General features: G+C 33.1%; 2 protein-coding genes across 3 annotated transcripts in view; both read right to left on the bottom strand.

The window, feature by feature from the left end:
* The window catches only part of LOC124540007, a 141,986-nt gene that overhangs the window by 6,856 nt on the left and 110,712 nt on the right, over nt 1-24,418 (bottom strand). For both annotated transcript variants that reach the window (XM_047117404.1, XM_047117405.1), the window contains exons 3-4: nt 14,237-14,374; nt 13,364-13,500 (exon numbers count right to left, since the gene is read on the bottom strand). In XM_047117404.1, the coding sequence (XP_046973360.1) occupies nt 13,364-13,500; nt 14,237-14,374 (275 nt within the window). The remainder of the gene's footprint in view (nt 1-13,363; nt 13,501-14,236; nt 14,375-24,418) is intronic.
* On the bottom strand, nt 583-2,558 carry LOC124540009 (probable nucleoredoxin 3). The gene has a single exon (XM_047117406.1). It carries the CDS (start codon nt 1,270-1,272, stop codon nt 655-657), a length of 618 nt encoding a protein of 205 aa, XP_046973362.1. The 5' UTR covers nt 1,273-2,558; the 3' UTR covers nt 583-654.

The following is a 24,418-nucleotide window of genomic DNA, read 5'->3' as shown; positions in this document are numbered from 1 at the left end:
GAAATAAACCTAAGTTGCATATTTTTCAAAACATATTTAATTCAAGAACACAAACGACCCCATGGGCACCTGATAGTAAATCAGTTAAACATAACATAATATATAAAAGTTGCGTTCAAATACGACCACAAAATGTAACTGTAATCAGAACGAAAACATTTATATATTTTTTATTCTAAATTCAAACGGTTACAGTGACAACCCTGCCGCGTATTGTATTGCAAAAAGTTAGAGAAAAGTTGAGCTTGTATGCAAAACACTTTTAACATCACACTCATTTATCTCCTTGTCACTCGAACTAAATATTATGACTTTTTAATTAAATGTCATGTTGTCATTTTTTTAATTTGCAACGTTTAGCATAATCATATTCGGCCTAGTTTTGCATCATTTAACAATGAAGGTCGTATAGCCTAATCACTATACATATTTAACAATTATGTTACGAAAAAAAAGTTTATAATGAGCTAGGTACACGTATATGAATTTTTGAGAACAGAAATTGCGATTCAACGGTAAAATTCTGCTTGTATTCTTGGCCTCAATCCACGCGCAAATAACTACACAAATCATGACGATTTGTATAGTTATTACATATATATTTTATTGTACGTTAATAATTTAACGAATAAATAAAATAGTGCACCAAAAAAATCATTCTGAGGATTTCGAAAGAGCGTCGTTCAGGGCTGTACTGAATTTCCTATGATAATCACCTTTAGGCGCCTTGCTTTGAAGCACAGTCATATAATTCCACTTATCTCCATACATCGTGAGTTCCTTGCTCAATTTCCTAGAACTTTTAATTGACGCTGACCTGGAGATCCATGTGATTACCGCATTTTTTCCATATTTCTCCAAATCTAATATCCCCTGATTAGAAATAATGGTACCATCAACTTTGATTACCACCAATGTGGGAACACATGTTATTCCGTACATATATTTGAGTACAACTACCAGGGGATCAGAATACTTAAGAGTAAACCAATTCGCTTGTCGCTCGTATGCATGATTAAAGTCTTCTTCGGTCTCGTCCATCGGTACAAAGATGACTTCGATAGGAAGGTTCACGAACTTGACGTTTTCATATATTTCATAGAATTTCTCGATGATTCCGTCCTTGTCTACACCGCAGGACGTGAAAAGGAGGACAATAACGTCCGCGTTCGTTTCGAGCCACTCGATTGGTATCTGCTCGTCGTTTTTGTTGAAGATTGCCGCTTCGTTAAGCCATTTGTACGGCTTAAGCTGGAGATCCGTTGGTTCCATTGATTTATTTCCTAGTAATATATCCACGATATCAATTTCCGTTATTACGTATTGGAAACCAGCAATCTTATTTATCTATAACCCACAATATCTGCAAGGCTTGATTTAAAAATAGCCAATGAACAAACAGTACAAAGTTGTTATATTTTTGAAAGCTTCAAGTGGAAATTTTGACAATCAGTCATCAAAAATAGGCATGTCGTACAAATTACGTTACAACAAAAAGGTTAAGAATGCTTTCAAAGAATTTCTCTTATGTTTTTGTTGGACAGTTTTAGATAATAAAGAACATTGACCAGTCTCTAATATTGTAACTTTACCAAATAGTTTTAATGCGAGCGGTTTTTAAACATTAAATTAGTAGGCAGAATTATTAAGATCTATAATCACATAGCCTATAAAAAAATATAACACGTCAAATTTAAATGATAATCCGAAATCATTTTGCTTTTAGACAATACCGATTTTCCTTATTGGTACGAAATAAATCAATATTAACTTTGTAGTAATTCTATTTTGATCGTTGAGCCACAGATAACTTAAAAAATATTAAATTATACATTTTTATTCTAGTTTACATAACGGAACAACAATAAATGATAGCCCATTATGAATATAGTTCAAAGTTGACTGAAATATAAACATAGCTCGATTTTGGTACAAAAATAAACTCATGTTCGCTCTTATTACCAACCAATAAAGACGATTTTCCACTAAATTTTGTAACATAAAACTACGAACAAATGTCGGTCAAAATGAAACTTAAATATTATTTCTACTATTACTACGAAAAATATTTCTGAGCTTTATTGTGTGTGCACTAAGGTTGTTTTTTGTGTGGCGCGCGTTAATCAAAGGAAAATTTTACGTTTGCACCAATGCAAGTACATTCGTGCGATGTTTGTAAATTATCGAATGGACGAACAGTACCGAACTGACCGTGGTCGAAACGTGACTATAAAAACTGTCACAGAATATAAATGCCCAATCCATTGTTATGGGATTTTGAGCTCAATCATAAACAGTAATTAGGTCGTAAATCAGTTAAACGTGCAACAATCAGATGGCATTGTTTTACCGACAAGTTAGTTTCCTCTTAAACATATCATAAATACAAATAAAATATTAAAATCGATCACGGCTGCACATACTGATGTACACATACATAATTCAATACAACTTAATTAGTTACATTTAATTATAATTTTCGTCACGCATTTTGTTTGGTATGTAGACTTATTAAAATGTATATTAAAGTGTGTGAAAATATTCACTACAATCGATTACAAATCATAAATAACTTTGCCACAATCAATTGATACACTTATATAAATCTTGCTTTTGAACTGCGTTTTACGGAACACCCTTTATTAATATCATTACATAGTATAAAACAAAGTCGCTTACCGCTGTCTGTCCCTATATACGCTTAGATCTTTAAAATAACGTAACTGATTTTGATGCGGATTTTGTTAATAGATAGAATGATTCCAGAGGAAGGTTTTTGTATATAATGCATAGACAATATAGCAAAGAAACACTGATAAATATAGAGGTTTCTTATGTGATGTCATAAATAAACAAATGTAGTATATTTTGTGTCAGTATTGCACCCGTGCGAAGCTGAGGTAGACTATAAAACTTAAAAACTTTTCATGATAAAACAAGATCTTCTTTGACTTGATATCTATCAAAAATTACTGACGCAAATTTTCCACTGACAATAACATTACTTTAAACAAAAACCATGTGATATTTTTACATAACCTTACATAATATTTGAACCTGTGATCATCAATTAAGACACAGGAATTCTATTCACTGGACCATGTCACAATACGGCCGACGATTATAAATAATATTGGCGACATTAAAACCTATGTCCTTTATTAACCGTTATGTGATAAAACGCATTTTATGCCCCAGGAGTGTAATTAAAGGGGCAGGATGTGTAATTACTAGCTAGTGAGATGTTATTAAGCTATTTCTTGCTTTAAATGTCTTTATAATTGACTTTTACAAGCTGCATTGTAGAAGTCAATTATAACGTTTCTGATACGAATTCAGTGCAATTAATTTTATTTTGACTGGATTAAATTAAAACATAAAAAGCATTTACGAATTAGTCAACTATGTATATTTATTGGTAAGAGATACTGTTGTATAAAATCTACATCCATTTATTTAATATATTATTGTTGTATTAAGAGTATTATTATTATGACATTTGTGTGTTTATATGTATTTCGTGTTTTTAAGTATACTTTCTCATTCTAACCAATTTGAAATAAACTACCGCAGTGATTAGTTACCAAATTTTACCGTCGTCGACCTTGTGTGTCCCTCGGTGCCCTTCAAAGGTCATCGGAGTAGTTTATACAGGTTAGTTTCAAGGGTCAAGGGATCGCCCACGCCTACGAAATCATATCAGAAGTTTCTCAGAAATATCCTAATCACTATATAATAATATAACGTTCGATCGTTTTTACATTCATTTAGTATAATATACTGGTTCTTTCAAGCCTTTTCAACCGACTTCAAAAAGGAGGAGGTTATCAATTCGTCTGTATTTTTTTTTTATGTTTGTTACCTCATAACTTTTCACTGGGTGGACCGATTTTAATATTTTTTTTTGTTTGAAAGGTAGTGCTTCCCGTGGGGTCCCATTTTAATTTTATTTTTTCCGATGATGGTATCCGTATGAAAACGACATAAGTCTTAAATTTGCATTATGTATATGCGCTACAAATAGGTGAATAACTGATAATCATGTCAACCAATTTTGATGATTCTTTTTTTATTATAAAATATATACTTCAAGGGTAATTTGGTGAAAGTTTGGTAAGGTTCTGAGCATACGATCTATGACAAAGTAACGGAACGGAAGGGAACGGAACAATTCTGAGGAGCACGTTAGCGATATTCGGTCGAATCTTTTATTTATAGGTTATTGGTTGGTATACTAACCAAAAAGGTTTTATAAGTGAAAATATTACATTTGTGACATGAAAACAACTGGTCAGATTTGGTTGCAATTTATATTTATAACAATTATATCTATAACTTATAAGTTATCTCTGTCAGTATTATTTGCATATATACATATATTGCAGTTTTCTTCACGGAATTGTAATATATTTTTTTAAGTATACATATTTTTCATATCTCTTCCCAAAGTTCGTGTTTATCAATAAGCAGAGTGATTCCAGAAGAAGGTTTATTTGTACAATACAGACATTATTACAATGGAGAAAAATTGTGAATTACCTTGCTGGCTGAAAGTGAGACATGTGAGAAAACATCACATACATTACTCTGATCCCAATGTCAGTAGCTAAAGCACTTGTGTTATGGAAAATCGGAAGTAACGAAGGTACCACAAACACCCAGACCCAAGACATCATAGAAGACTAATGATAATCTATATCGACTCGGCCGGGAATCGAACCCGGGACCTTGGAGTGGCGTACCCTTAAGAACCGGTGTACACACCACTCGACCACGGAGGTCGTCAAAAGGAACAAGAATTTTTCATTTTATGGTTATTATACAATCTAATATAATTTGTTCAATTCAATTTGTTGTTCAAGCCGGGAAGGGTAATAATATTTATATAATTGCATGGTTGCAATACTAATTATCGTAATAACAAATACTAGTGTGCCTCTTTGTAACACAGCCGTGAATTCCTCTAACGATGCTCATACCACGAATCATACTGGCATTACTCCATTCCACATATAATTAGCAATACAAAAAATATATTTACCGATAAAATCGAGAATGTACGGTTAGAGTAATGATCGCACTTATAATTGTAAAATTACAACGTAACGTACGTGTACCGAGTATGGACTCTACGTGCCAAATTAGATTTTAGTATAAGGAAGAGTGTTTGCTTTTACAAATTACTACTCAATGGAATAGTGGGTCAATGTTTTTGGACCTCGATTAGGGTCACTGACACGTCTTGTATGAACTTTGTATTATAGGTGCTTTAGTTTTTTTTTTATTAATACGCACTGACTACGATAAAAGAGGTTTTATATTACGACTGTTTCGTTTGAACTCGTAAACAGTCATTGCCATTCAAATATGAAATGATATTTCATAGAACAGTTTAGTTCAAATTTACAAACAAATCTAATAAACTAATTTGATGCTCGATTCCCGATTCAATATTAAACTGTAATTAAAATCGAGTCTACGATACGCTATTATGATATAACTAGACAAATCTTATTACCGCACTATATTTTTGTAAGCTTCGTAATTAAATTAAGGGGGTGTATTATCAAAGTAAAAATGTCATGCGATTTGATTATCGCTTTTATTATTAGTTTAAAAAAAAATATCTTCTATATTTTTGAAGGGTTACAGACTTTCAATTCCCTACTTTCCACACTGGCCATGAATAAACCAGTGTTATAGAGACAGTATAATAAGGTCATTCCAATAGTTGGCACGGATTGTCTATGTATGAAGCCGTCCCCTATTAGTGAGCTTCGTCTGCATTCTTATAATCATTGCTTGTTACTTGAATCAATAATTAAAGTCAATAATCCCTTAGTCTGTCTTACTCAGAAATACTTATAAAATTTTAACAAAAAGAAAAACCGACTTCAAACAAAACACTATTTTAAAACAAATAAAAATGTACTAAAAAGTAATAAAAATAATTGCATATATAACATATTTTTGAGAGTCCTCCTAGGTAAAATGAAATGAAAAATATTAGACTACTTAAAAGTCGATTTACGATTATATAATGTAGTTATAATTATTGCTATATTTGGAGCCGGTGTCAGCCACGGGTACACGCTTCAACAATCAAAAGAAAGAAGCGATGCGAGCCTCTTGATTGACCCAGTATAATATCGTATAAAAGGTAATTTGTAAGAAACATATTTCTTAAAGTATTCTCGTATTGTTTTTTGATAGATATAGTGTAGGTTGCCGTTTAGGAGTTCCGTCAATACATAGTATACAAAGTCGCTTTCTCTGTCCCTATATCTTTAAAACTACGCAACGGATTTTGATGCGGTTTTTTTTTAATAGATAGTGTGATTCAAGGGCAACGTTTGTGTATATAATAAATGAACAATATAGTAAAGAAACACTGACAATTTTAGAAGTTTGCAGTGTGATGTCATAAATAAACAAATTCTTTAGTATATTTAGTATCAGTTTTGCACCCGTGAGAAGTCGGGGCGGGTCGCTAGTTAATTATAATATTCGATTATGACAATTACATGAACATAACCACGTTCCGGAAGATGATTTAAATATCCAAGTAACCCATAAATAAAAGATTCGACCGAGTATTGCTAACGTGCTCCTCAGAATTGTTCCGTTCCCTCCCGTTCCCTTAATTTGTCATAGATCCTATACTCAGAACCTTACCAAACTTTCACCAAACTACCCTTAAAGTATGTCCTTTATAATTTTAAAAGAATTATCAAAATTGTGCCAACCAATTTTGAGTTATTCACCTATTTATCGCGCACATACATAATGCAAATTTAAGACTTATGTCGTTTTCATACGGATACCATCATCGGAAAAAAATAAAAAAAAAATGGGACCCCACGGGAAGCACTACCTTTCAAACAAAAAAAAATTATCAAAATCGGTCCACCCAGTAAAAAGTTATGAGGTAACAAACATAAAAAAAAAAAAAAAAAAAAAAAAAAAATACAGACGAATTGATAACCTCCTCCTCTTTGAAGTCGGTTGATAAAATAATCTTATTGAATTTTCGTAGTGTAATTGCAATTAATTTAATTTAACAAAGATGATCATGAGGTCTCCGGTTTGACAAAATGTTAGTTTCTTTTATGAATAAAAAACACGTGGCTTTCTTCTTCTGTGTCTTTTATTAGAATCTATTTCGTCTTTCGATGCGATTCAAAATCCAACATACAAATTATATTTATGACGAGCTGTTCCCCGCGCCGTTTTATATGTATTGTCTAAATGCTCTTAAAACACACATGTAGTGTTTATAATTTATTTATTATATAGTATTTTAGTCATAATAAGTAAACAACTCAAAAGAACAATTTAAAATAATTCGTTTATTTATTATATCTGGAGTCGAGAAGGCCCAGTGGTGAGTCGAGATGGCCCAGTGGTTAGAACGCGTGCATCTTAACCGATGATTGCGGGTTCAAACCCAGGCGAGCACCGCTGATTCATGTGCTTAATTTGTCTTTATAATTCATCTCGTGCTCAGCGGTGAAGGAAAACACACGATGTTTTCCTAAACAACCTGCATGTGACAAATTTCATAGAAATTTTGCCACATGTGCATTCCACCAACCCGCATTGGAACAGCGGGGTGGAATATGTTCTAAAAACCTTTTCCTCAAAGGGAGAGGAGGCCTTTAGCCCAGCAGTGGGAATTTACAGGCTGTTGTTGTTGCTGTTATTATATCTTACGAATAGATACGTACAAAAGTGTATTGTGAATAAAAAGCAAACAAGACATAAACATGACAGCAATTGAACTATTATTTTTCGAATATAAGTTGAAAAAAAAATCTGAAAAATATTTACAAGACAAATTTACATACAAATAGCATCAGCGGAATGTAACTAAGAGCTAATTCATGACAACGAGTCACTTATGGATCCCATTACCATTTCTTGCCATTCGTCTTCGAGTCGTGCGCTTTGAGAATAGCTCGCGGCGGTCTAGACAAAGTTAGACTTCGGTTACATTTGAGTAACTTAAGAGGTTTATAATGAAGATGCCGCCGTCGTTTGTGACGAACGCTCTAATTAATAAAACAAAGAAAAGTGGAAAAAATTATTGCGTAATTATTATTATTTTTTTATTGTTTTATGATATACGTAAGTACACCACATCACAGCCCGTAGACATTGGCGTTGTAAGAAATATTAATTGGAAATAAGGATATGCTTGTTACACAGCCCCCCTCAATTAACTATCCCAAGTATTGCTGCTCAGCGGTGGAATATATGATGAGTGGGTGGTGGTGGTGCCAACACAGACTTGCACAAGGTCAGACATGAAAAAATTAAAATTAAATTGAAATACTAAAGGGTATTTTTATTATTAAAACCGATAAATTACAGACTAAACTGTACATAAACACAATATAAAGAATCTAACAGTAATATGTAGATTATTGAATTATGGATTAAAAAAGACGAAAATAGTATATAATTTAAAAAAATAGATCAGATAAAACTTGTATAAAATGTGTCTATTTATACATACATATTAATTATGTACATATATTCTACGAATACATTTTGATACTTGTATATTAATATTTATTATTTAGAGTTATTATAATTACACTCATCAAATGGTATGTTCAAAACATAATTAAAAATAAATTAAGATAAAAGTTTAAAAATGTCGTTGAAACGAAAGTTAGACCTTACTGGTTAACTAATAAATAATAATATATGTACATCTATATTAAGCGTACAGAGAAATCAATTTAAATATACATCATACAGTTTCTTTTATAAGATAGTAGCAAACAATTGAAATTAGGATATTTTACAATAAAAAATATCAAAGAACTTTTTTTATAAAGACGGTAGATTAAGATAGCACTTATTATCATTTAATCGGCAATTTCTGCTATTTTTTTATAGAATATGTTGGCTGGCAATAGAACTATGAACCATTCGAATGTAAGTTATCATTAAAACACCAATACGCCACCAACCTTGGCGGCCAAGCTGTTAAATGTGCTTGTAGTTTACATGTATGTAAAATAATATGATCATAAAAATGTTCATAGCAGTAATTCTTTACCGATGATATAATTTCGTCCGCGGTCCGCGCGTAATGTGTCCGCATACAACCCCTTACATAATTAAGCTCATTACACCGCAAACAAAACGAAATGAATCATTTTTCGCATGCGTTATACAGGGTTGAGTTATCGAAGACGCCTGTAATAAGTAACATTTTTAAACTTCAAATTAAACAACGTAAATTTTTATTAGTAATAATTTCTTAAACTTTTTCGTAAAGTAAAAAATAAAAGGAAATTTAATAATTTAATCTTATAATAAATACGTTTTCTAAACGTCCCTTGTTTTCCTCGAGTAAAAAAATAAATAGAATAAAATAAAACGTGACAGCCCTATTCCATCGTCCTAGCAACACGGTTCACCGAGGACACTGCCCTCACACAGCAGAAATGTACAAACGGACTGTACATCCAGACGCCATAATCCCTATTACAATAGCTATAAAGTTCATTTTATTGTTTTCAATTGTTCAAATAAGTTAGTCCTGTAACGAATTCTTTACTTCATTTTGCTGTGTATATAAACCTTGTCTAGTATGAAATAGAGTTGATTTTCGTTTGACTGGCAATTGATTTAATTCTGCTAGATCTTTACTGTCGAAGTCCTGCTGTGCGTTACTATGGGTTGTCGAAGGAAAATAGACAAAGAGTACTTAATGTTCTTTCCAGTGTAAGGATGTATTTCTTTTTAATTTCATTGTAAATGGTGGACGGTCTCGTGTAATGCTATTTTATAATAATGAAGCTTTTACATAAAGCACCTCGGTTACGACTAGTGTGTAGGTAATGGGTTTTATGTAAAGTATATAAGAATAATGAACATGGCACTTATTTACATTTGATTCGAAATTTAAATCTTATTAAATGGAATCTGTGTTTTTGACTAGAAAATATACGCATTGAAATTAACGAATAATATGTAATCAGGAGGCCGGGAACACAAATAAACTAAACCGAAACACGATACAGATCATACATGACATAAGGATTCGAGTGTTTTTTTTATTCGATAGCGTTGACGTTTATTGTATGCAATAAAAATAGTGCCATCTAGTGACAAAAACCGAAATCATAAGTGTGAGCTTTTCACTTAGCCGTTTAAACATCGAACATAGATTGACATTCGATATTGAAAAGATTAAACGTGATTGGTTATTTCTAGGATTTTGCGAGTGTTGGTAGCAATTTTGACAATTCGAAATTTAAAATTAATTCGAAATTGAAAATAAATTTGTATTACTATTGCGAAGTTTCGTATACCGACTTACTGCGATACGCTCCGTACATACAATACCAGTGCTTACATTACATCTGTCTGTTAAGCTGTCACTACTTCACTACTAAACAAAATTTGACGAAGATTCGAAGCAAGCTTAAAACTATTGTTGCTATATATTTGGTCAATCAAAACCAATACAAATCAATCAACCGTGCTTGATAGAGCAAGTTTTCACTAATGATGTTAGTACCTATATAGAAACAATTAAGTACATTTTTTTAACTGTTTTTGAAATGCTTTTAGTGTGGAAACGTTAAACGAAATTGTAATTTGTAATATAAAACTAAGCAATTATTTTCAACAGTCTCTAAGTTAATTCTAGCCGTGTTAATACATTATATTAGTGTTATTTCTTTTTGTTATTATTAAAATCTGTTACAAAATATGTAATTAGAATTAGTTTGTTTAAAAAATAACTAGCGTCCAAACAAGTGATCCGATCTTGACTGTGATTAGACTTGCGTATTTTTTTCTTAAGTTTTTTTACACAAATATGTAATATATAATATATTATTTTTGATGTCGAATAAGTTAATTAAAAATCGATTTTATATCATATCTAAAAATGTTATACGATTTCCGGCAAATTATAGTAATAAAAGCGTTTCGTCTATATCGAGGAATCGAATAATAATCGAGAACCAATATTAGAGGCGAATCGATTTTTTCGCTTTGCATTGTTCGACGTTCTCGTGATGTGGTTGATTAATCGATATTATTTCAGTAATAAAGTGCATCTCGCGTGCATCGTGTTTATACTTGATAGAAACACATTTCTTGTTTTTATTTTCCGGACCCGCCCGCGGCTTCACGTTCTCGTGATAATAATATTAGACTTTAACAAGTAATTCGCCCAGTCTTCGCACGGTTAGCGGCGGAATGTTATGCGGAATGCTCCGGGAAGGCATTTTACAGCGGACTTGTCATAATACCCACTTACGAAACAAGAGTTTCCTTCGTGCAATTTAAAGAAAACTATAAATAAATTAGTTTATCTTTACTAATATTATAAAAATGGCTTTAGATAAAAATAGTAAAAACACATTTTCCGATTTAGATAATGTGGTATCGACATAGTCCCGGCTATGGTAATAGGCTTCTTATTTAATTCAACTCTCGAGGGGGAGAAATGGTTGGTGGCCGTTAGCAGACTAAATTTGTATAATATAAGTAATAAAATAAACACTATAAAAATAATATATATAGACTAGAAAAAACGCATATTATTATCGTAAGTATTTTGTCTTCCTGAGCAATTGGTGACAACACCCTCGCTCAGAAGAGATTATAAATTCTGTGTAGCAAGTACTATTCCCGTTGCATATACTACCTATACCACCTATACTCTTACACTTAGCCTTTTTATATGCAGCTGTACGCAAATAAAGCTTTTCACGTAGAAATTACAGTAACAGATAAACCAAAAATGAATGCAACTCGATCAACGAAACAGGTTGACTTTGTATTATTTAAATGTTAAAAACGAGTAACTACTGAGTTTCTTGCCGGTTCTTCTCGGTAGAATCTACTTTCCGAACCGGTGGTAGCTTCACTTAATTGTAAAATGACGATTCAAAAGTGTTTGTAAAAGCCAACTTGAATAAAGTTTATTTTGATTAATTGATTGATGGAGGTAACAATGAACGATATAAACAGTTAAACTTACCGACGTAACAGTTTCAGCAACTTAATATACAAATAACTTAATTAACTTATAACTTCGCATGTCCAGCAAATATTATGAATTGATAATGATTTATCTTCCATTTAAACATTTAAAAAAGAGCCGGTGTACAAGTATGGTAATAAATATTTTATTCTTTATAAATATATAACAAACTATGTTACTTGTCGTAAATGTTTTATAATGTTTATTTAAGCTGCGTTTTGTAACATGATATTCTTGTAGATCGCACGCATTGCATTAATTAATAATCAATTAGATCTTTTTTTCTTATATCTAGCTATAGCAAAGGTATTATGTTTTTAAATACAAATTTTCCATATGATTAATAAAAAATTCTAGTGATATTTTAAATATGGAAACGAAAAAAGCTTCTTTTTTTAAATGACCTTAGGCTGTTTAATATTATGCCTAAAAATTGTGTAAACATTTAAATATTAATTATTAATTAACCTTAATTGGTTTGACAGATTTTTTTTTTAAATGAGGTAAAATAAATAACACTGTAAAATATTTTGTAAGAAAATTGTTCCCATAGCAAATTTTCTCTACACTGTTTATGTACATTAGGCATTTAGAGTTTGATATACTTAAACATACGCATTAGATTTAAATACATGAACGGAATTATGTATGGAATACACGAAGTTAGACGGATACAAACGTAGACAATATATTTACCTTGAAAGTTAAATTAACAACATTTTTTATTTCTATGAGACGATGGTGCATTTAACCAAATAGTTTTTATATGTATAGACAGCCTATGTATACCTCATTGTTGGTCTCTATTTTAAAAAGTGACCAAAGTATTATATGAGCATTATGACATACACAGTCGCTTTGTTCGCGTTTTTGGGTTTTGCTTGTCATGATTTACCCAAAGTTTTTGGCAAAAGCCGAGATGGCCCAGTGGTTAGAACGCGTGCATCTTAACCGATGATTTCGGGTTCAAACCCAGGCAAGCACCACTATATATATGTGCTTAATTTGTGTTTATAATTCATCTCGTGCTCGGCGGTGAAGGAAAACATCGTGAGGAAAACTGCATGTGTCTAATTTCATCGAAATTCTGCCACATGTGCATTCCACCAACCCGAATTGGAACAGCGTGGTGGAATATGTTCCAAGCCTTCTCCTTAGTGGGAGAGGAAACCTAAGCCCAGCAGTGGGAAATTTCCAGGCTGTTACCTTTTGGCTAAACCTATGTCTTCTTGGATTTCAAGTTTGTTTCAAACCAAATTCATCAAATTCGGTTCATCGGTTTGGTCGTGAAGACAGACAGACAGAGTTACTTTTACATCTATAATATGATTGTGTAAAACTTACGTTCCCCTGGGGGTCGATGAGTTGGGCGTACTTCGGAGCCTTCGCCTTCCTGCCGTCCGCGAACACGCCAGCCAGTCTCAGCGGCGTGCCGGGCCGCGCCGCCGCCCGCTCGTACTGCGCGCCCACTCGACCACTCTCTGTCAAAATTGTTATCATTCATTACTGACGCCTTAGTGTATTCTATTATCTCATTCAGAAACGTAGAAATATGTTTCCAACATTCCTAAGATTTTAGAAACGAAGAGAGAAAAGAAGGTTAGGTTTGGTAAAACATTTAATATTCTCATTACCCAGAAACGATTTGGGTCAAAAAGTATCATGCCGCTTGTAAATAGCGTAATTAAAAACGATATCGTTAAATCAATCAAGTCATGATGAACGATAGATATATCAGTAAAATTTAATTTCAAATAAGAAAATAGTATTTCTTTAAATCCAAACTCGCTCTCAGAAAGTTATGTCAATTGTAGAAGTATGCTGTAAGAAACTCGAAAGTCGTAACTCACCTCAGGACACGAGCGTGACATGTCAGAGTATGAACGACATTGATAAATAATATATATAAACATAAAATATAGACATAATATATATATAAATATATACATAAAATTTATAAAATACAACCAAAATAATCGTAAGCGTAATCCTGCAAGTCGGTGTCAACACTTCACGATGAGATAAGAAGAATCTTACAGCATCGCACTAATACTAATAATAATTATATGGTTGTACTGTATGTACTGATGAAATATTGACCGACGGTTTATCGAATAGAGTTTCGTATAGCTTTATTATTGTGATCCTTTGCTGAGGTATATTGTTATAATTATAAATAATAATAATAGGGATTAATTCTTTGTTAGTGATCCTTACCAGATGCAGGTCTCGCTCGGTAGGCGGAGATAGCACGAGGGGACACGAGGGCGAAGGCTCGGCTGCGCAGGAGAGCCGCGATGGAGCCCCGTGCCGTCGCGAGCGCTCCACCGCGACAACCGCATACCGAAAACCAACCTAGGAAACAAATAATTGTTAATACATATTTGTATCAACAAGTAAGGTGATGATTTCTGAAAAAAACTATACATACAATTTTTTTTTTACGGTATAGTTTGGCGGACGGGCATATGGGCCACCTGATGGTAAGTGGTCACCATCACCCATAGACAATGACGCTGTAAGAAATATTAACTATTCTTTACATCGTCAATGTGCCACCAACCTCGGGAACTAAGATGTTATGTCTGTGCCTGTACTTACACTGGATCACTCACCCTTCAAACCGGAACACAACAATACTGAGTACTGTTATTTGGCGGAAGAATATCTGATGAGCGGGTGGTACCTACCCAGACGGGCTTGCACAAAGCCCTACCACCAAGGAATTAATTACTAATTTGTTAAAACAACTAATGTTCAGCTACAAAATGCAAGAAAACGCTTTAATGTTTCGTGAGTTCCGAAGTCACGTGTATAATTGTTGAAATCGACTTTAACGACTCGTATTCGTAATAAATAGAATATAATAACAATAACAGTCTGTAAATTCCACACGGCTGGGCTAAGACCTTCTCCTCCTTTAAGGAGAAGGTTAGCACCACGCTGTTCCGAGGCGGTTTGGTGGATTCACATAAAATTAGACAAATGCAGGTTTCCTTACAATGTTTTCATTTACCAGAAAATCCAGTGGTGCTTACCTGAATTTGAACCGCAATCATCGGTTAAGAAGTTCGCGTTATAACCACTGGGACATCTCGGCTCTTAATCTTTAGTCAAAGACGATCGGATAGCGCTGTGTGAAAGTGCGAAGTGTTTCCGGTTCATGTCGGATTTGCATTCCAAACGGATTATGAGTATTAGTGAGTTGAAAAGGGACCACTTAGGTTAGCAAACTCACTTGACAAATCTCTAGTCTCGCTTGAGCATACCCGCCGTGTCCGAAACCGGTCAAGTTATCATCAACAACCCCCAAGTAAAGATAATACCCACGAAAAAAAAATCAGTAAATCATAATTTGTTCCTAAGCAAAACTCCTGCTAACTCAATGGTTATATAGTAAGCGAATACATCGTTTCATCTCTTTCTTTCATCGTTAATTTAACATACGAAAGAAGAAGACGAAGCTCGTTACATCTATACAGCAGCTAAATATATAAAGTTAACAAAATATGAACGAACAGACAAGATCAATCAACTTTCTCCGAGCAAAAAGAGAACAATTACATGTACTTGTATGTTAAACAATGGTCCCTTGCGTTTCTTAGAACGCACAGAGTGGTCGTTATACACGGGTTGTTACCTTAACATATACATTGACATTAAATATAATTATTAAAAAAAACCTAAAGAGTACTGTTATTAATTACTTTTTACACTCGATTAAAATGACCCCAATTATAATTCCTCGTGGGAGTAAAGAGGGTTCAAATAGTTACCCAAGGAACTACATATGTACATTCTACATTGTTTATACTATGTTGAAATAATAAGCTCTACAGTTAGTATTTATTGTTTATGACAAAGCATATTTTACGTCATAATTATTCAAACGCCCCGTTATGATTTCCCGTGGATTAACGTTAAAACAACTTAATTTCAAGCTAGGTTTCAAACAAATTGTCCAAATCGTTTTAGCTTTACATTGAACCCATACATAATGAAGAACACAAATACCCTTGGACATCGACACTATGATACCACTCTTGTATATTTCAATGAGCGGTCAACAACACGATCAGCTACGTCTCTAAAAACGCTAAATTTTGATAATGAATTTGTTACTTGTATTTGGTGGAAATGTGGAAAACAAACAAGGAAAAAGCTCAATGGGTCGTTTTGTAATTCGATAAGACTATATAGACATAAATAGGCCCTCCGCAACGCACACGTATGAAATCGTTGTAATTATTCCATACACTTGAAGTCACCATTATCACAGTTCACCACAGGACGTTGAAACTTAAAAAATATAGTAAGCGAGTGCATCTCACTTACATATTAAGAGTACTAAAAAAATCTATTCATTTAAGGTTAAGGGTGAGTTTATTACAAACTAAAAGTTGCTTATTAAGAATATGTTCTACTAATTGCACGTTCAATGTAAATATAACTTAGAACAGATTTAAACAAAATTCATTCATATAAAAATTCCCGTTTCTCGTATACTACTAATATTATAAAATCGAAAGCACGTGAGGATGTATGTATGATTGCTACTCTTTCACGAAAAACCTAAACTGATTTGGATGACATATTACAGTTACATAGATTATACATCAATATAACGCAATTTATTATGATTTTATGTAATTCGGTCATAACATAACGTACATATTACATATATGTATGTACATATCAAGAACCCCTGAGAAGCCAAGGCCTAGTATTATATAATAATAATATATGTGCTATGTACGCTATTTAATATACATATCAATTAATGTTACGAAGTTGTTGTTATCTTTTTAAGTGTAAAATAATATATAGAAACTTTTTAGTTAAGTGTCTCAACCCTACAAAGGCCGTTTGTGACAAAGGTCGCGGAGTTAAGCCCTATCCGGTTTTATCGCATTCTCTTCTTTTCGCATTTGCTCGCTGAATGCTAATACGTATGTAAACTCGTTAGTAGTTACTCTTTAGCAGGTGTTACCAGACTTATAAATGTTTTACATTGTTTTAAAATCACGATTTATTTCTTTATATGCAAGACGTTTAGCGTCTGTGTATTGTTGTGGCGAAACAACGATGATATTTTATCTAAATCTAAATAATAGACTTTACGCAATTTGCATTTATCTATTTTAAAAGTGAATTAAATAATGGATGGCTGGTTTTTTTTTCTAGAAAAACGTGTTTTGTTGGCGTTGGCGATGGCTAGAAATAATTGTTTGAGGCTTTATATATTAAATACTAGTTTCTACCCTTGTTTCATACGTGTTTTATGTACCCATGACAACGTGTACCCATGTAATATTTTAGCACTTTCCCCTATTACGTTCGTCGTTAGTGTAATAATAATGGTGAAAAACCAAAAGCTAAATTTTTTTGTTAAAACTCGACGCTATTCAACGCTAGATGGAGCTGATATTTTTTTATCTATCTTCTTTGCATGTCATTATCATTACATAGTATAAATCAAAGTCGCTTACCACTGTTTGGGCCTATGTATGCTTAGATATTTAAATTTTCGCAACGGATTTTGATGCGTTTTTATCAATAGATAGAATAATTCGAGAGGAAGGTTTTTGTCTATATTATAAATGGACAATATTGTAAAGAAACGCTGACAAATTTAGAAGCTCCTAATGTAATGTCGTAAATAAACAATTTTTGTATACTTAGTATTAGCATTGCACCCGTGCGAAGCCGGGGCGGGTGGCTAGTTTTATCTAAGTCCAAGACCGTTACTATCCATTAGGCAGTGTAGACAACTGCATAAAAGCCGGTGCGAGGTCTCCTAAGCAGATCATAATATGGAAAATATTAAAAATGACCAATTTAAAAAAATAAATAAACATTGATACGAAATTGTTGCAACTATTATAAATATTTATATTCCTTTTATTTGAATATGATGATGGCATTTTTGTGAAAGCATCGTAATTAAAAGCTTTTATTTCACTTGCACTGTATGTATATATGTATGTATGTATGGTGGAATCTTGCTACTCAATTTTGATCATATCAAATCAAAATAAACTTTATTCAAATGGGCTTTTACAAGCACTTTTGAATCGTCATTTAACAATTAAGTGAAGCTACCACCGGTTCGGAAAGTAGATTCTACCGAGAAGAACCGGCAAGAAACTCAGTAGTTACTCTTTTTCAACATTTAAAAAATACAATCTTATTAGTTAAATACATTTATATATTTATGTAATGTATCATGTCTGGAAGTCAACAGGTATTAATTCCAAGCTTTTATCATTTACAAAATCTTGTATCGAATAATATGCCTTTTTAACAATGTATTTTTTTATAAACGATTAGAATTTACGAAATGATTGATGCAGGCAGATATCTTTAACCGATTTGGCTCAAATTTTGTGTACACGTTAATTAATACCAAGATTGTGTTGGGTTAAGGGGTCCGAGACGAGCATGGTGCCCGCTGTATTTAACGTGATACTGTTTGATTTAATTATTAACGTAATATTAGTACAGCAATGAAAGACAACGAAATTTTCTATTTTCATATACTTATTCCATATTATACAAGTTATAAACAGAAAAATTATTGTCATATCATCAACATTAATACTGGATTCCTTCGACCAGAAAAAAACGTACCATCAAAATTAAAACTAAAACCTTCAGTGTGTACGGAGTGTTGGATTTGATGTTTATAAAATGCATAATACTATTATTTTGTCGTTCTTTTTTTTTAAAATTATATTTTAAAATACATTATCATCAATAGCTCGACGCAAGATGGCGCTGGCGGGCGTGTCTGGCGCATAACGCGGCTGTTAGCCGGAGGACGAGCAAAAAGTTCAGACAGGCACTCTCATTGATACAGAGCAGATAAAGCGTAGAGAAAACATTTCTTTCACGAATACTTTTACTACCGACGCCCCCATATACGTTAAATAATTATGGGAAATACGTATAAATACCATTTATTGACTATAGTAGATACCTTATCTATGTATTACGTCATTATTCATCACTGAATAAGGAATTGTTCTCTATTTTTAACTGATACATAACTCCATACTCTGATCTATCTTGTCATGAGAAATGTAATTAGTATCAATTTTGCAACCTAAGTACAATAAAACTTTATTTAAAATATAATGATATTTTAGTCAAGTTTGTCACGTAGCCGTTACTTTAACAGTGTAATGTGCATTAATTATTCTCTATATAAATCATTTATACAAGTTTAATTATTTTAAAACAGCGTAGCTATTACTTTCTAACTAATCATTGTTTATCCACGGTTTTAAACATATTCTTTCTGTGTATATTGATTTTTAGAATATGGAACTTTTGTATAAATAGTTTGCTACATAAATAATTCTCAATTTCATATTTAAATTGCATTGCAGGTCCGAAACACTTTGACTCTATACAAAATAACACCTCTGTGCTTAGCTACTCTGTAATTTTGAATCGCTCGGCGTATTATGGTGAATTTTTATGGTTTTTCAAACCGTGGCCCGATGCGGACGACCTCCAAGGACAACAGCTTACGTCAAGGGCGCTTTAACGTTCAAGCTTTCGTTTGTTATATCGTTTCTGTAATTATATGACTTGATAAATAATAACAAGTACAGAAATGTCAAGAATATAATATTCAGAGATAAAATGTTACAAAAGTATGACATAAATGTGAGATCACTTCTGTTCCAAACAACCTTTGTTTGGAACTAGCTGTGTTCGCGACCTTGTACGCCTTTGAATTAAAAAAAATATATATTGTAGCCTAAGTTACTCCCTATTATATCAGTTATCTGCCAGTGAAAGTCCCGTCAAAATCGGTCCAGCCGTTCCAGAGATTAGCCGGAACAAACAGACAGACAGACAAAATTTGTAATAAATGTTATTTTGGTATATGTACCATGTATAAATACATATGCATTGAGTAAAAAAGGCCTATTTTAATATAACAAACAAACATTCCAATTTCATTAAATGTATCTATCTACATACAGGTTATTGAAAGAAGTGCATGATTGTACACTCGCTAATTAATCTATACTAAACTATTATAATTGCGAAATTAACCGTATATCTGTATCACGGTGTTCTTATATGTAAGGCATCTAGTGCTAAGTTTGTCTGAGACACACACGTTTCAAGTTGACACGCTGTTTAGATTAAGTAGTTTGTATAAGAGTTTCAATCTCATTATCATTTAATTATAAGACGAAACGAGTTGTTTAATGTATTACATATACTGCGTTAAGAGAGGGTACAGAGGCCATCAGATATGTCTCCATTTTTTAATATACTGGAGTCACAGATTAGGGGTTTTTGTAGTGTTAAAATTACATGATTTTATACATTTTTTGACGTTGAGAACGGTTCAAAATCAGGACGTTTTACAAAGGTGTTTGTATACGCTCTAGTTTAGAGAATTAAATTTATCATAGCTCAAGCCAGTAGTAATTAATTCGAAACAATTTTTTTTTTGTAATACGACAAAATTGTTTTTATTTATAATATATGTTAATTTATGAATCATTTCCAATTAATACTATATGATGACATAATATGTTATGTTACACTGTCAGTTATTAATGCTATATTTATATATGTAAGCTTAATATCGAACGAATTTCACATAAATGAATTTATATCAAATTAGGCCATTACCCCAAGATCGGTAGGCCATAGCCGGTCAGGCTACGTAGGCCAACAAAGTGGGTGTAGGTTAATTAATTCTCAGTTAACTGGAAATTTCTTCAATCTCTTCATTTGCATTTAAAAACAGTTATTAAACTTTATACCAATTTCCTGCAGTACTTTATTTTTATGCCATCCAAAAACCTCAAATTTATGTTTCATTCCTCCTTTTTACTACCGACATCTAACACCGACATCTAAGGTGCGTACAGTATGGTTATATTATTAATTTAACATTAATTAGGTGTAGTAGCATTGGCATACCTCAAATGTGTAATAACAAAAATTAAATTTTTATTTGAATAAAATTAAATAATGTGGCCTACTTTCATAACTTAAACCGGGATCCAAACCCGGGACCTTATTCTCTGCAGCCGTACAGGCCACTTAAAATAAACATCAGACACACTTTAGCTAACACGAAAACGCTTCTCTGTAAAACGGGTTAGTTGTGGTGCAGTGCAGAGATAGCGGCTTGGTTAGCACATGAGATTTCACCGTTTTTTTAATATTGGTTGACGGAATGACAAGTCTACTATAAGGAATATTAAATATCTTCACCTGGGAACTAAGATTTTTTATTCCTCTAGATTGAAGATACACTGGGTTACTCGCCTTTTAAATTGGAACACAATACCAAGTATCGCAGTTGGGCGGTAGAATAATTAGTATGTGTTATTTACCCAGACGACCTTACGCAGTCATACAACCAATCACACAAAACCTAATCAAAACCCAGGTACCACTTAATTTTAATTTCATTAGTTTTGTTTTTTGTTTTATAATCGGCGACAAACGAACATCGCACATATCGTAAATGTGTGGTATAATATTCTCCAATGGTGTGAGTTTACCTAATAGCTGATCCAGTGGCGGTTTAAGTCACAAACCTTTACCTGTTCACAGGGGAAGAGGTTTTTCTTCAGCAATGGAAGATAGCTTGATTCAAAACTTCATTTACTAAATGTGGATTTTACACAATTTACAAGTACTGATCTCGTTTCTTACGAGGAAAATTCAAACAAAACTACCCGTCGCTTTTCCCCCTTAAGACTCAGTATTGACTGTGAGTTAATAGTCATACATAACAAAAAAAATATCTGTACTTAATATTATAAATGTGAAAGTAGCTCTGTCTGTCTGTCTGTTTCACGACTAAACCAATAAACCGATTTTGATGAAATTTTGTATGGAGCAAATTTAAACTCCAAAGAATGACATAGGGTACTTATTTTGTCTAACATATGTCACACAACCGTCTAAAACGCAAGCGAAGCCGCGGACTCAACTAGTAAGCATTTGCCTGGTAAGCCTTTGCATTGATATGTTGAAATAATAAAGAGAAATAAGGGTGGTTTTGCGCTGATAATTAATAAGCGATGTATAAAAATATTACTTGTATATATTGCTCACAGCGAGCTCTTTATACCGAACGTCTGACGGATTATTTCAACGCAATACTTATGCAAGCCACTGTGAATGTCAGATTGTTATGGAAGCCCCTTTACAACGGATGAAACGACTTCAATGTCGTATAAGCATTATAATATTATACCAGTTTTATTGATAAGGTCTTGGATTACAATTTGTAACACTTAAAAAATTGCTTTTATTTTCTATGATGTAGGTGTAGTTAGTTTAAAAAAATGGTGGATTCGTCAGTTATCTAAACAAAGAGTTACAAGTGCATATTAATGAAATCATACACAAAGCTTATTATATATATTATTATTACAGACAACCTAGCGTTTGCAAAGATTGAAGACTACACAATCTTTATTTCACAAAAATAATATTAATAATTTTTGGTTGTACTTTACATTGTTATACTCAAGGTTATGATGTTTTGTTACTTCAGCCAAGATTGACCAGGTGACAGAACACCGATCCCGTGGCGCCCGCCGAAAGACGGAGAGGGTACCGCTGGTTTTTTAGTGGGTAAACCCGGTGGTCCTGGGTGCACTCGGCGTCCAGGAAACTGGGGAGTCCCACACCCCCCCATTTCATCACGTGGGGGAAGCGCGTAAAGCGTTTTTCCAGCGAAAAAAAAAAAAGGTGACAGAACACGACATTTGAAGCGACTCCATGTGATGGTGTTAGTGTTTATAAATTATATGAGCGTAGAGTGCATACGTGAGGAATTATTAACTAGTTTTTATAAACCTTCACCTTTAAGAAGATAGCAGACGATATTAAAGCATGTAAGTTTCGTGTGTTTTTATTTTATTCGTATTATAGTGCATACGATATGTCGTGATGTGTAAACGGCGTTTCGTTCGTTGTTTCGCATAACTGCGGACTGAGACAAGTTAGTCAGGTTATTTATTGTACTGGGCTTCGCGTGATTCCTCATAGATTAGGATTATCTGGTGCACATTGTATCTTCAGCGAGGTCGTTACTCCTTACTTTTATACTTCAGTTAAGTAACATAGCGTAATGTTATATAAATACATCTTTATACAACTTTAAACGAACTATAAACATATTCTTTGCTAGTAGTTGGCCGCGACTTTGCTCTCGCTTTGGAGTGTTGGTTGTATGGCTAAAAAAAGTAGCCCATGGCCTTCCATGGAGTTCAAATTTGCTTCATACTACATTTCATCAAATTCAGTTCAGCGATACTTTCTACAATGTTGGTGTCAAACAAGCTTGAACCTCAAAAAAGGATTTATACTATTTTTTTACATCTACAATCTGACGACCAATACAACGTGACCTCCTCTGAATTCACTATCAATCTCACTCAATTCTACTAACTTACGATACATGATGACGTTCCTGATACCGCTCTAACAATTTGACAATCTCACAAAAATTAACCATCACCATAATCGTAAGGAGCAATTCCACTTATTTATATCGATAACAATAGGATTCCCATTATAATTCGAACTTTAATCGAACTGCAGTACAATGAAATCGAAAACGGCTGATCTTTTGATTTGGCGATTAACAGTCGATTTGTTAGTAGTAATACTGCTCATGTATTTTCGTCTCATTGGTTAAATAATACAAAAAAAACTAAATTGAAATCGGATCATTCGTTCGGGAGCTATGATGCCACAGACAGACAGACACACAGACAGACAGACAGACACGTCAAACTTATAACACCCCTCTTTTTGCGTCGGGGGTTAATAAAAGTGAGGGACTGAAGCACCATAATAATCATGCCCAGTTAGCTGTACCCCGTCAGGACTCCCATGACCTGTGGTGATCAAGCACATATTATTTCAATTCGAAACTTTATTTCCTTAAATAACAATAAATATATGTTTATTCATAGACAAATAAAATTTTCATTTTAATTTGCATATCTATTTAATTATTCATTTTGCATGCATTTATTAGTTTATAAATGCATGTAATACGTTATGCACGTGTAATTGATTGAGGAATGTTGCTTTTCCCAATCATATAATTATTATGTTATGTAGGCCAGACGCCAGAGATACCAGACAACGCACAGGTCGCATGCGTGTTGTCTTGTCTCTGGTCAACTGTTAAGGCGGGACTCCACTGTTTGAACAGCGATATTACTTTGCATGTTAAATATGCTTTGAACAATTAACTGCCCAACACAGTATCAAAACTAGCTGCTAATTCCGACTTCCTAATAATATTATTTATTTTAAGTATTTTGAAGAATAAAAAACGGGACCCTATCGCAATGCCACCTACCGTTTCTAGATAAACCTCCTAAGAAC

This window comes from Vanessa cardui, chromosome 24 (assembly GCF_905220365.1).
Source record: "Vanessa cardui chromosome 24, ilVanCard2.1, whole genome shotgun sequence".
Lineage (NCBI taxonomy): Eukaryota > Metazoa > Arthropoda > Insecta > Lepidoptera > Nymphalidae > Vanessa > Vanessa cardui.
The sequence above is the reverse complement of the archived record's forward strand: the minus strand, read 5'-3'. Positions and strand labels throughout refer to the sequence as shown.